Source organism: Oncorhynchus mykiss, chromosome 4, assembly GCF_013265735.2.
Source record: "Oncorhynchus mykiss isolate Arlee chromosome 4, USDA_OmykA_1.1, whole genome shotgun sequence".
In the NCBI taxonomy this organism is placed as follows: Eukaryota; Metazoa; Chordata; class Actinopteri; order Salmoniformes; family Salmonidae; genus Oncorhynchus; species Oncorhynchus mykiss.
The window spans coordinates 41,071,330-41,086,212 of NC_048568.1; the positions used below are offsets into that span (position 1 = coordinate 41,071,330).

Below are 14,883 nucleotides of genomic sequence, written 5' to 3' on the forward strand. Positions count from 1 at the left end.
CTGTCATTTCGTTCCCACAGAGGGCTGATGGTATGAGCTAATCGATAATGAGGTTGCATTTATTATTAAGGTGCCACGCCCCCTCCTTGTGTGGATTTATGGGGTTCTAGGAAATACAGTATTGCCCTGTTATAATAACCCTCCTCTCCTGTGGCAAGCATCAATTCTTCTCTCTTTTCTGGACAGCTATCTTCACTCTGAGCAACAGGTAGGCAGATATCCTTTCTCTTGTTTGTGTCTGTGGGATCTTAGGAAATAAGACAGGTGAAATTTAGACAATAAGCTGTAACAATATTCTCAACAACGATAATGATTTTTTTGAAAGTAATAGCTCAAATATATGTTTTTTTTAATTAAAAGAAATAGTGTGATTGGATTTCATCAAATGAATAGCAGGTTGTCGTCATTTGGTTCTTAAAACGTGTCTGTTGCTAACAACGGTACATTAGAGCATTTCGTCACTTATAAAAGTAGTGCTCGTTCCAGTCTTATCAGTCAACAGATTTTATCAATATAATTTTTAAAAAATAAAAAATACATTTAAATTGTGCTTCTTTACAGGATGTATATTCCCTTTCTAGCATTGACATTATATCCACATAGTTTTGAGTTAAAATGTGAGTAATATTCTACGAGTTGCACACTATGATTACAGCTATTGATGTCTGGTAGATTTGACTTCACAAACTTTCAAACTGCTGTTAACGGACAAAATACAGTATTTAATAGGTATTACCAATTGCAAAATGATTGATTTATTAATAAATACTATAGCAGATCTGCTAAATATAGTTTTACCATTAAAATGATATGTTGTTTTCTTTCTTTTTATTTATTTTTTATTTTACCTTTATTTAACCAGGCAAGTCAGTTAAGAACAAATTCTTATTTTCTGGGGGAAATAACTTTACATTTTGCCATATTGTTGGTTTTCCATGAACAATTTTGTTTTCCTTTAAGATTTCTGTAGAACTGTGTCTAATTTCTAAAACCGTTTGTTAAGATAAAGTACATTTGTCTTTATTTTGCATGAAGCATGAACCCAAGCCTTCTGGACCACAGCATGCATCATTTCCCCAGCAGCACCTACCCAGAGGACAGAGCAGAGCATCCTCCCTCCTTTCTACACGACAACACATACAACTCGCCCACCCCTCCATCCTCCTCTCGCTCAAGCGGAGGATCCCTTATCTCTATGCTCCTACGGAAAACCGTTGAGAGTGAACAGACCCTCCAGGAGAGCTCTGCTGCATATTACAACCCCGAGGCGCATATTTCCTTCTCTGCCTTGACGAGCCCTAGACTGGTGGATCATCACAGCAGCACTTCTTCCAAGAGCAGCAGCACCACCATGGAGCCTCTGTCTCCAGCCAGCCAGGCATCCACCGGGGCCAGCCCCAATGGAGCCGGGTGGAACCAGGACTGGACCCTGGAGCTGGGGGATAGACGTCAGGCGAAGCGTGCCAGAGTGGAGAACATCATCAGAGGCATAGCAGTCTCTCCTCCCAGTCCCAGTGTTCATTGTACACATGGAGAAACCACTCCTACCAGTGACCTTCAGAGTGAGACAATGGAAAACAAACAGGAGGGCAAAAGGAAACAGAGGGTGCCGCAGCACCAGGATCTCCTGAGGACGGGGGGCGCTAGCGGAAAGAGTACGGACGAAGGCCATAACCTGAAGAAGCAGCTTCAGACCATGCAGAGGCTCCTGGGTCAACTCCAGGCCAGGTTCATCCAGATCTACGAGTATCAGACTAATGAGTCTCAGGAGGACGTCAGGGATGGGACGTTTTCAACAGGTGTGATGGAGGACGACCACCAAAGTACTTGGAACAAAGGATACCCGGAGACAGAGGTGTTTATGGACCCTTACAGTGAGTTTAACAATGGAGGGCCTTTAGATAGAGGTCATCTGGGGTGGAAGAATCACAAGCTAACTGACTACATCCACTCAAACCCAGACAAAGAAGACAAACTCCTAGCAGATATTCTCAAGTATGAGCTCTCCAGAGCCGTAAACTCAAGCGTTGACTCGATTTTCAAAAACATATCACATACATTATTCAAGCCACCACAGCTACACATCAAGGATGGGGGAATGGTGGAAACAGACGATGAGCCCGTGTTCCTCAGCTCTCATGAGCTAGCGTCATCATCCACCCACGTAGACAGCATGTCACGACTCCCCCCATGTTCCAAGAGTGGTATGGCCCAACAACTACCAGAGATTCAAACCGAGGCTCTATCTCTGGTTGTTCAAAAGCCTGCTTCAATGACTCGCCCATGTTCTCTAAACCTGACAGTGAAAAGGCCTCTCCATTTCCATCAGCCCTCCCTCCTATACAACCACCCCACTGATCTACAGGAAGACCACCAAGTACTGGATAACCTGAAACACAACGGTTTCCATCACGATACCTTTGGAAAGCTCCCGTGTAGACCTACTACCACGGGTCTACCTACCCCAGAGATGGTTGACTTATTGTGGGATCCGGTCAAAGTGAAGTCCAAGGTGACCTCCAGGCCACCCAGGAGTCCACAGGTTCACCACCCCACAGCCACAGGACATAATGTGCTTCTGGACAGTCTCGGTCTCCCTCACGTTAAGATGGAGTACGGTAGCTTTCAGAGTATGGTGAAGAGGACCTCATATGTGCTGAATGTATCCTTTGAAAATAGTATTTTATTTTAATTTACATTTTGGTGTTTTACCACATTATTCAGACAGTAAGGAAATGAGATGGGGAGACACAGGCAAGTAGGAGAAACAGAACCCTGGTCTCCGTCAGCGGTGGAAAAAAGTACCCAATTGTCATATTTGAGTAAAAAGTATAGATCAATTTAATAGAAAGTTACTCAAGTAAAAGTGGAAGTCACCCAGTAAAATACTACTTGAGTAAAAGTGGAAGTCACCCAGTAAAATACTACTTGAGTAAAAGTGGAAGTCACCCAGTAAAATACTACTTGAGTAAAAGTGGAAGTCACCCAGTAAAATACTACTTGAGTAAAAGTGGAAGTCACCCAGTAAAATACTACTTGAGTAAAAGTGGAAGTCAGCCAGTAAAATACTACTTGAGTAAAAGTGGAAGTCAGCCAGTAAAATACTACTTGAGTAAAAGTGGAAGTCACCCAGTAAAATCCTACTTGAGTAAAAGTGGAAGTCACCCAGTAAAATCCTACTTGAGTAAAAGTGGAAGTCACCCAGTAAAATCCTACTTGAGTAAAAGTGGAAGTCACCCAGTAAAATCCTACTTGAGTAAAAGTCTAAAAGTATTTGGTTCTAAATATCAAAAGTATAAATAATTTCAAAATGACGTGTATTAAGCAAAGTAGACGGCACCATTTTCTTGTTTTTAAAATGTACGGATAGCAATGGGCACTACAACATCATTTACAAAAGATGCATTTGTGTTCAGCAAGTCCGCCAGATCAGAAGCAGTAGGGATGGACCAGGGATGTTCTCTTGATAAATGGGTGAATTAGACCGTTTTCCTGTCCGGCTCAGCATTCAAAATGTAACAAATACTTTTGGGTGCCAGGGAAAATGTAGACAGTAAAAAAGGATATCATTTTCTTTAGGAATGTAGTGAAGTAAAAGTCGCCCCAAAATATATAAATAGTAAAGTCAAGTACAAATACTTAAGTAGTACTTTCAAGTATTTTCTACACCACTGGCGGTGGTGTAAAAAGTATTTGTGACGAGCCAGGAAGTGTTACCACGACACCACGGCTCTGCACCAATATTTTACTATAGAATACTACTATATACACTTTTCATTGATTTAGTAAATCTGTAATATGTTGTGGTCAACCATGACTATCTGTATTTTTCATTTCCACCAAATGATAGATTCTTTGGTTGGCTTTCTTTAGTGAGGCAATTGGCTTCAGGTAGGATGAGTCATATCCACAATACTGTGCCTAAGAAAGATTGCCTTTCTTTGAGGTTTTCGCTAAGTGTCTCATAATAACCTTTCTCTGCACTACATGGATAGTCTATAAACAGAAGAAAAAAAAAATCAATTTAGTTTTCTCTATCCGGGAGAACGATATCTATGAGGCTTGGGAGAGCATTAGTAGCTGTGGTAGGATGCACTTCAAGGAGAGTTTACCCTTTGATCTTGTGATCTCTACTTCGAAAGGAAATTGCTTCTACTATCTGAGTGTCGTCTAATGATTACAGGACAGAGAAAAACATTGATGTAAAAAAATAATATCTGTCTTTGAAAATAATTGTCGGGATTCAGGAACAGAAGCTTGTTTTCAACAGGAATACATATTGAAGTAGGGAAGTGTAGAAACAAGGTGAAACCTATTGACATGAAAAGAAAAAAAGAGTAGACAGTATTCCTAAAGAAAATCATATGTATTTTCTCCCGTTCATGTTATTCTGATGTATGGAATGACTTGAGTAGTGTATCTGTTTATCTCTATAACCTGACCTGTAGGAGGGTCTGACTACACACACCATCTGTATCGGTTTATCTCTATAACCTGACCTGTAGGAGGGTCTGACTACACACACCATCTGTATCGGTTTATCTCTATAACCTGACCTGTAGGAGGGTCTGACTACACACACCATCTGTATCGGTTTATCTCTATAACCTGACCTGTAGGAGGGTCTGACTACACACACCATCTGTATCGGTTTATCTCTATAACCTGACCTGTAGGAGGGTCTGACTACACACACCATCTGTATCTGTTTATCTCTATAACCTGACCTGTAGGAGGGTCTGACCACACACCATCTGTATCCGTTTATCTCCATAACCTGACCTGTAGGAGGGTCTGACCACACACACACCATCTGTATCTGTTTATCTCCATAACCTGACCTGTAGGAGGGTCTGACTACACACACCATCTGTATCTGTTTAGCTCCATAACCTGACCTGTAGGAGGGTCTGACTACACACACACCATCTGTATCTGTTTATCTCCATAACCTGACCTGTAGGAGGGTCTGACCACACACACCATCTGTATCTGTTTAGCTCCATAACCTGACCTGTAGGAGGGTCTGACCACACACACCATCTGTATCTGTTTAGCTCCATAACCTGACCTGTAGGAGGGTCTGACCACACACACCATCTGTATCTGTTTAGCTCCATAACCTGACCTGTAGGAGGGTCTGACCACACACCATCTGTATCTGTTTAGCTCCATACCTGACCTGTAGGAGGGTCTGACCACACACCATCTGTATCTGTTTATCTCTATAACCTGACCTGTAGGAGGGTCTGACCACACACCATCTGTATCTGTTTATCTCTATAACCTGACCTGTAGGAGGGTCTGACCACACACCATCTGTATCTGTTTAGCTCTATAACCTGACCTGTAGGAGGGTCTGACCACACACCATCTGTATCTGTTTAGCTCCATAACCTGACCTGTAGGAGGGTCTGACCACACACCATCTGTATCTGTTTATCTCTATAACCTGACCTGTAGGAGGGTCTGACCACACACCATCTGTATCTGTTTATCTCTATAACCTGACCTGTAGGAGGGTCTGACTACACACCATCTGTATCTGTTTATCTCTATAACCTGACCTGTAGGAGGGTCTGACCACACACCATCTGTATCTGTTTAGCTCTATAACCTGACCTGTAGGAGGGTATGACCACACACCATCTGTATCTGTTTAGCTCTCTAACCTGACCTGTAGGAGGGTATGACCACACACACACCATCTAAATGTGTTAAGCTCCATATCCTGAATATACAGTACCTGTCAAAAAAGTTTGGACACACCTACTCATTCCAGGGTTTTCTTTCTCTTTTGTACATTGAAATAACACATATGGAGTCATGTAGTAACCAAAAAAAGTGTTAAACAAATCTTAGATTTGAGATTCTTCAAAGTAGCCACCCTTTGCCTTGATGACAGCTTTGCCCACTCTTGGTATTCTCTCAACCAGCTTCATGAGGTCGTCACCTGGAATGCATTTGAATTAACAGGTGTACATTGTTAAAAGTTCATTTGTGGTATTTCTTTCCTTCTTGATGCATTTGAGCCAATCAGTTGTGTTGTGACAAGGTAGGGGGTGGTATACAGAAGATAACCCTATTTGGTAAAAGACCATGTCCATTTAATGGCACAAACAGCTCAAATAAGCAAAGCGAAACGACAGTCCATCATTACTTTAAGAGATGAAGGTCAGTCAATCCATAAAATTTAAAGAACTTTGAAAGTTTCTTCAATTGCAGTCGCAACAACCATCAAGCCCTATGATGAAACTAGCTCTCATGAGGACCGCCACAGGAAAGGAAGACCCAGAGTTACCTCGGCTGCAGATGATACATTCATTAAAGTTAACTGCACCTTAGATTGCAGCCCAAATAAATGCTTCACAGAGTTCAAGTAACAGACACATCTCAACATCAACTGTTCAGAGGAGACTGCGTGAATCAGGCCTTCATGGTCGAATTGCTGCATAGAAACAACTACTAAAGGACACCAATAAGAATAAGAGACTTGCTTGGGCCAAGAAACATGAGCAATGGACAATAGACCTGTGGAAATCTGTCCTTTGGTCTGATGAGTCCAAATGGGAGATTTTTGGTTCCAACTGCTGTTTCTGTGAGACGCAGAGTAGGTGAACGGATGATCTCTGCATGTGTAGTTCCCCCCGTAAAGCATGGAGGTGGTGGTGTGATGGTGTTTTGCTGGTGACACTGTCAGTGATTAATTTAGAATTCAAGGCACACTTAACCAGCATGGCTACCACAGCATTCTGCAGTGATACGCCATCCCATCTGGTTTGCGCTTAGTGGGACTATCATTTGTTTTTCAACAGGACAATGACCCAACACACCTCCAGGCTGTGTAAGGGCTATTTGCCCAAGAAGCAGAGTGATGGAGTGCTGCATCAGATAACCTGGCCTCCACAATCACCCAACCTCAAACCAATTGAGATGGTTTCGGATGAGTTGGACCGCAGAGTGAAGGAAAAGCAGCCAACAAGTGCTCAGCATATGTGGGAACTCCATCAATACGGTTGGAAAAGCATTCCAGGTGAAACTGGCTGAGAGAATGCCAAACGTGTGCAAAGCTGTCATCAAGGCAAAGGGTGGCTACTTTGAAGAATCTAACGTATATAACGTATTTTAATTTGTTGAACACTTTTTTGGTTACTACATGATTCCATACATGTTATTTCAGTGTTGATGTCTTATTCTACTATGTAGAAAATAGTAAAAAATAAAGAAAAACCCTGGAATGAGTAGGTGTCTCCAAACCTTTGACTGGTAGGTGGGTCTGACCACACAACATCTAAATTTGTTAGCTCCATAACCTGACGTGTAGGAGGGTCTGACCACACACCACCTGAAGAAAGCCAAGTTGATGTTCTTCTATACTCGCTACCCTAGCTCTAACGTGCTCACAGCCTTTTTCTCCGATATCCAGGTAATGAAATACACTACATGGCCAAAAGTATGTGGACACCTGCTCGTCCAACATCTCATTCCAAAATCATGGGCATTAATATGGAGTTGCCCATCCCCCCTTTGCTGCTATAACAGCCTCCACTCTTCTGAGGCTTTCCACTAGGATGTTGGAACATAGGTCTGGCTCGCAGTCGGCTTTCCAATTCATCCCAAAGGTGTTCAATGGGGTTGGGGTGACGGCTCTGTGCAGGCCAGTCAAGTTCTTCCACATCGAACTCAACAAACTCATTTCTGTATGGACCTCGCTTTGTGCACTGGGGCATTGCCATGCTGAAACGGAAAGCTCCCGACATTGCTTCCAGAGGCGGTTTGGAACTCGGTAGTGAGTGCTGCAACCGAGGACATGAGCAACATGCTTCAGCACTCTGTGATCCTGTTCTGTGAGCTTGTGTGGTTTACCACTTCGCGGCTGAGCCGTTGTTGCTCCTAGACGTTTCCACTTCACAATAACAGCACTTACTGTTGACCGGGGGCGGCTCTAGCAGGGCAGACATTTGACCAACTTACTTTTTTTTTTTTTAGAAAGGTGGCATCGTTGAAAGTCCCTGAGCTCTTCAGTATGGCCATTCTACTACCAATGTTTGTCTATGGAGATTGCATGGCTATGTGCTCGATTTTTATACACCTGTCAGCTTCGGGTGTGGCTGAAATAACCGAATCCACTAATTTGAAGGGGTGTCCACATACTTTTTGTATATATAGTGTATACATATTTAAATGTGTTATAAATGGCGTGTTATATATCGAGAGATATACAGATTTGAATGAATGACCTTTACCAGTGTTACAAGTCCTGGTAGAGTGAATACCTGAAATGTTGAGATAGAATCCCCTAATTGAAAACAATCACTGAACACATAACTGTGGGCAATTTGCTTTATTCAAAATAGTTCATTCATGATTTATTGACATATTTACAAAGAATGCAGAAACAGTTGGATGAACAAAATTCTCACACATACTAAAACCAACTAAACCTACATCAAAGTGAATTAACCCAGACATAACTATCACTCATTTTAAAATAACTTATATAAATGTACTTACCCAAATTGTTTTGTTTCTTTGTGTTTCCCATACAGCTCACTCGGTGTATCATGTCCCAGCTGATTAAATGGTTCAGTAACTTCAGAGAGTTCTACTATATTCAGATGGAGAAGTTTGCCCGCCGGGCCCGAGTGGAGGGGGTTAACAGTGTGAGGGACGTAGCAGTGAGCAGAGACTCGGAGCTCTTCAGAGCCCTCAACATGCACTACAACAAGGCCAATGACTTTCAGGTACTGTAAATCTCCGTATTCGTTTAAAAAAAAAAAAACCAATCGTACGACCATCCTGATCTCACGAGCCTACATTCTGTTTCGCTAATTGCGGATTGAATTCATTGTGCTGGCCATGACTTCATCTCTCTCGTGTATTTTTAAAGACATGCCTTCATCCCTTACGTCTCCATTGTGTTCAGCTGGATTCCTGTACAGACAGTCAATCTGATCCAAAGATAAGATGGTATGCACAATACATTGTTTATATGTGGTCAGCATGTACAACAGGTATGTTCATGGAAGTCTAAGCACAGATTATTATTATTTTTTTTAAAAAAGCTTTAAATCTGTACACGTCTACAAAGATCAATTCAAGTATGGTGAGTTGAAAACAAAACGCTTTAAAAATGGGTCAAAGGTCAATAGGCCAGACAGATATAAAACCTAATAGTTCAGAGGGGTGGAATTGATTACATTTGATGTTGGTTATTCTGTCTGATGTCATAATGGAGAATAGAATATGATTTTTATTCATCCATCAACAGAATCAACTGTTTATTCTACTCTGACCCCCCCCCCCCCCCCCCCCCCCGGACAACACACACACAACTAACATTTTGGCTGGATCCCAGGGTCAGCTGCATTGCAATACTCCTATAACTAATTTTGAGGTTTAAATGCCTTGTTCAAGGGAACAACGGCAGGAGATTTTAAACCTGTTGCCAATTCCTTTTGACTTCTTTCCCTGGACCTGGATTCAAACCAGCCTGCTACCGGCCTCTGCTTACTTACCCAAGCATTGTGATCTTGCCAAACGACATCACAAACAACTTTACAAACGACTACAGAATGACAAGACGAAGAAAAGACTGACAGTTCAAAAGCACGTATAACTAACCATCAACACGTCTGCCAGCCAGGTGACAAAATGACTTTGTATATCAGAAAACGTGCTATGTTACCAAGCATGACAGTGTCAAAGGCTTTATTTTTAGTACACTAAAACTAAAAATAATCCTTAAAAAAAAAAACAATTTCATTAACTAAAGTAAAATAATTAAAGAAACTTGTTTGAAAAACTAAAACTATTATTATTATTATTAAAAACAACCAAAATAAAAACCGACATGAATATGTTCAGTTTTAGTCTTTTTTTTTTTGGAGGGGGGTTAAAAGTCAAAGGGCTTTTCAAACTTTTTTCTAATGTGGTTTTTAAGCTTCAGAATCCAGAGGGTAAACACTTCCAGGAGAATGTGATGTTTCAAACAGACTTAGCTAGTGATACATAGTGATGCACAAGTTAACAGGGAACAAATCCACTACTTTCTCTACCTAACACTTAAACTAAAACATATAAAAATCGAAATATAAATGTTTTTATAAAACTCACACTACAGTCGTGGCCAAAAAGTTTTGAGAATTACACAAATATACATTTCCACAAAGTTTGCTGCTTCATAGTCTTTAGATATTTTTGTCAGATGTTATTATGGAATATTGAATTATAATTACAAGCATTTCATAAGTGTCAAAGGCTTTTATTGACAATTACATGAAGTTGATGCAAAGAGTCAATATTTGCAGTGTTGACCCTTCTTTTTCAAGACCTCTGCAATCTGCCCTGGAATGCTGTCAATTAACTTCTGGGCCACACACATGATGGCAGCCCATTCTTGCATAATCAATGCTTGGAGTTTGTCAGAGTTTGTGGGTTTTTGTTTGTCCATCTGCCTCTTGAGGATTGACCACAAGTTCTCGATGGGATTAAGGTCTGGGTAGTTTCCTGGCCATGGACCCAAAATATCAATGTTTTGTTCCCCGATCCACTTAGTTATCACTTTTGCCTTATGGCAAGATGCTCCATCATGCTGGAAAAGGCATTGTTCGTCACCAAACTGTTCCTGGATGGTTGGGAGAAGTTGCTCTCGGAGGATGTGTTGGTACCATTCTTTATTCATGGCTGTGTTCTTAGGCAAAATTGTGAGTGAGCCCACTCCCTTGGCTGAGAAGCAACCCCACACATGAATGGTCTCAGGATGCTTTACTGTTGGCATGACACAGGACTGATGGTAGCGCTCACCTTGTCTTCTCCGGACAAGCTTTTTTCCGGATGCCCCAAACAATCAGAAAGGGGATTCATCAGAACAAATGACTTTACCCCAGTCCTCAGCAGTCCAATCCCTGTACTTTTTGCAGAATATCAGTCTGTCCCTGATGTTTTTCCTGGAGAGAAGTGGCTTCTTTGCTGCCCTTCTTGACACCAGGCCATCCTCCAAAAGTCTTCACCTTACTGTGCGTGCAGATGCACTCACACCTGCCTGCTGCCATTCATGAGCAAGCTCTGTACTGGTGGTGCCCCGATTCCACAGCTGAATCAGCTTTAAGAGATGGTCCTGGCGCTTGCTGGACTTTCTTGGGTGCCCTGAAGCCTTCTTCACAACAATTGAACCGCTCTCCTTGAAGTTCTTGATGATCCGATAAATGGTTGATTTAGGTGCAATCTTACTGGCAGCAATATCCTTGCTTGTGAAGCCCTTTTTGTGCAAGGCAATGATAACGGCACGTGTTTCCTTGGAGGTAACCATGGTTGACAGAGGAACAACAATGATTCCAAGCACCACCCTCCTTTTGAAGCTTACAGTCTGTTATTAAAACTCAATCAGCATGACAGAGTGATCACCAGCCTTGTCCTCGTCAACACTCACACCTGTGTTAACGAGAGAATCACTGACATGATGTCAGCTGGTCCTTTTGTGGCAGGGCTGAAATGCAGTGGAAATGTTTTTTGGGGTATTCAGTTCATTTGCATGGCAAAGAGGGACTTTGCAATTAATTGCAATTCATCTGATCACTCTTCACAACATTCTGGAGTATATGCAAATTGCCATCATACAAACTGAGGCAGCAGACACTGTGAAAATGAATATTTGTGTCATTCTCAAAACTTTTGGCCACGACTGTGCACTGAACACAAATATAAAGGCAACATGTAAAGTGTTGGTCCCATGTTTACTTAACGGAAATAAAATATTCCAGAAATGTTCCATATGCACAAAGTTGATTTCTCCCAATTTTTTTGCACAATTGGATTTTCATCCCTGTTAGTGAGCATTTCTCCTTTGCCAAGATAATCCATCCACCTGACCAGTGTGGCATATCAAGAAGCTGATTAAACAGCATGATCATTACACAGGTGCACCTTGTGCTGGGGACAATAAAAGGCCATTCTAAAATGTGCAGTTGTATCACACAACACAATGCCACAGATGTCTCAAGTTAAGGGAGCGTGCAATTGGCATGCTGACTGCAGGAATATCCCCCAGAGCTGTTGCCAGAGAATTGCATGTTCATTTCTCTACCATAAGCCGCCTCCAATGTCATTTTAGAGAATTTGGCAGTACGTCCAAACGGCCTCACAAATGCAGACCACGTGTAACCAGTCCAGCCAAGCACCTCCACATCCAGCTTCTTCACCTGCGGGATCGTCTTGAGACTAGCCACTCGGACAGCTGATGAAAGAGTGGGTTTGGGCAACCGAAGAATTTCTGCACAAAATGTCAGAAACGTCTCCGGGAAGCTCATCTAGGTGCTTTTCGTCCTCACCGGGGTCTTGACCTGACTGCAGTTTGGCGTCGTAACCGACGATGGCAACTGGTATGCTGGAGAAGTTCTTCATTAATTAATCTGTTTCAACTGCTGATGGCAGACAGAGTGTGGCGTCGTGTGGGCGAGCGGTTTGCTGATGTCAACGTTGTGAACAGAGTGCCCCATGGTGGCGGTGGGGTTATGGTATGGGGCAGGCGTAAACTACAGACAACAAACACAATTGCATTTTGTCGATGGCCACTATGAATGCACACAGATACCGTGACGAGATCCTGAGGCTCATTGTAGTGCCATTCATCTGCCGCCATCACCTCATGTTTCAGCATGATAATGCACGGCCCCATGTCGCAAGGATCTGTACACAATTCCTGGAAGCTGAAAATGTCCCAGTTCTTCCATGGCCTGCATACTCTTGAGTATGTTTGGGATGCTCTGGATCGAGCAACTTCACACCACCATTGAAGAGGAGTGGGACAACATTCCACAGGCCACAGTCAACAGCCTGATCAACTCTATGTGAAGGAGATTTGCCTCATGCAGCGCGACACATGCTGGTCACACCAGATACTGGCTGGTTGTCTGATCCACGCCACAATAGTGTTGTTAAGGTATCAGTGACCAACAGATGCATATGTGTATTCCCAGTCAATGTAAAATCCATAGATTAGGGCCAAATTAATGTCTTACTGTTAACTGATTTCCATATGAGCTGTAACTCAGATGGCCATTCTTTGCCTCTATAGCTCTGTCTATACATTCGAGTGGTTACATTTCTCCACACCCATCTGCTTTTTTTTTTACCAAAATGGCTGCGGCTTGTTTTTGAATTGCAGATTGTCCATTTACATATATCTTACAGGTTGTGCCTTTAATCTACAGGTTCCTGACAGGTTCCTTGAAGTGGCTGAGATCACACTACAGGAGTTTTACATCTCAATCTCCCTGGCCAGAGACTCAGACCCATCCTGGAAGAAAGCCATCTATAAGGTCATCAGTAAACTGGACAGTGACGTACCGGCTGAATTCAAAGCCCCCCTCACAACATAGAAAGAGACAGACGGAGGCTGCCGTATGTAAAAACAAAGTGTATTTTTCCCTGCATGGGCCACGTCTTGAATCGAAGCCATGCTAAACGTACAACAGCAGGACAGGGTACCCAGTGTTTCAATATATGGTCAACGTGGACGGTTCTGTAAGTCGCTTTGGAAAAACAGTGTAAAGGTAAATGTTGTTAACGCCATTTCCCATTCAGAGGTCCGTCGTGTGAAATGTGTGGCTGTACAGTAGGCTTCCCATTCAGAGGTCCGTCGTGTGAAATGTGTGTCTGTACAGTAGGCCCATGTCACAGCTGGGTTTTTTTATTCACAGGAGGATCGTAGAGCAAATTGCAATGTAGTTTTAATAAAAATAAAAAAAACAATGTATACAATTTTGATTGATATTGAGGCATGCGTTACTTACTATAGAATCTGTTATTAAAACCATGTTGGCGCATGTGAATTAAATTTGTATTTTTTGCTACATCAGATCAATCTAGCAATAATACAAGAGACCTTTCATTTAGAATTTTTCAGTGTGCGTCAATTACGAAGGCAGTTTCAGGCATGTTAGTGAATGGGAGGACGGCATTATTGCATTACATAATCTAAAAATGTTTTAAAAGTTTCAAGAGACCACTGATGGTTTCTAAACTGTTGTAAAGAAACAACTGGACAGACAAAAAAACAGAATCCACACAAGTACAAAATCCTTTAATACACAATCGGTGCAAGTCAGCATGCGTTTCATTCTACTGGCCTGGTGTGATCAGAACAATGAAACCTGTATAACGTGTCAAACCTAAACTCACTTAACACTGACGGCACCCCAATACCATTAACTACATATTCACTACATACTGCATGGACTTTGGCGAAAGGAGGAGACGTCCAGCACATTTTTTTATTTTTTTTAATTTTACCCCTTTTTTCTCCCCAATTTCGTGGTATCCAATTGTTGTAGTAGTTACTATCTTATCTCATTGCTACAACTCCCGTACGAGCTCGGGAGAGACGAAGGCTGAATGTCATGCGTCCTCCGATACACAACCCAACCAAGCCGCACTGCTTCTTAACACAGCGCGCATCCAACGCGGAAGCCAGCCGCACCAATGTGTCGGAGGAAACACCGTGCACCCGGAAACCTTGGCTAGCGCGCACTGCGCCCGGCCCGCCACAGGAGTCGCTACGTCCAGAAAACATTTGACTATAACAACATTCTTTTAGCCGACGGGCTTCAAAACTAGTTTACATCACATCTCTCCTTTTAGCATATCAATATACTCACCTTGACGTCTCTGCTAAACGTTCCAGCACGTCTCACAGGAAGAGGAAAGAAGGCAAAATCAAAAGCTCCCTATTGGATATTTCAATCAGACGTGTGGTTTTCAACAGGTGTGACCTCAAAACATGACTTGTGGGTTTGTCTTCATATATCCCGGCAATGTTAGTTGATTCGCCCTCCAGTGGTGTTCTGTTGAGTGCATCTCCAGGAAATCACAGTCGTAGTGTAA

General features: G+C 42.3%; 1 protein-coding gene across 1 annotated transcript; it reads left to right on the plus strand.

The window, feature by feature from the left end:
* The first annotated feature begins 152 nt into the window (after positions 1-152).
* On the plus strand, positions 153-14,359 carry LOC110521114 (prospero homeobox protein 2). Its single transcript, XM_036976342.1, has 3 exons — positions 153-208; positions 8,550-8,744; positions 13,212-14,359. Exons 2-3 carry the CDS (start codon positions 8,565-8,567, stop codon positions 13,377-13,379), a joined length of 348 nt encoding a protein of 115 aa, XP_036832237.1. The 5' UTR covers positions 153-208; positions 8,550-8,564; the 3' UTR covers positions 13,380-14,359.
* The last annotated feature ends 524 nt before the right edge of the window (positions 14,360-14,883 follow it).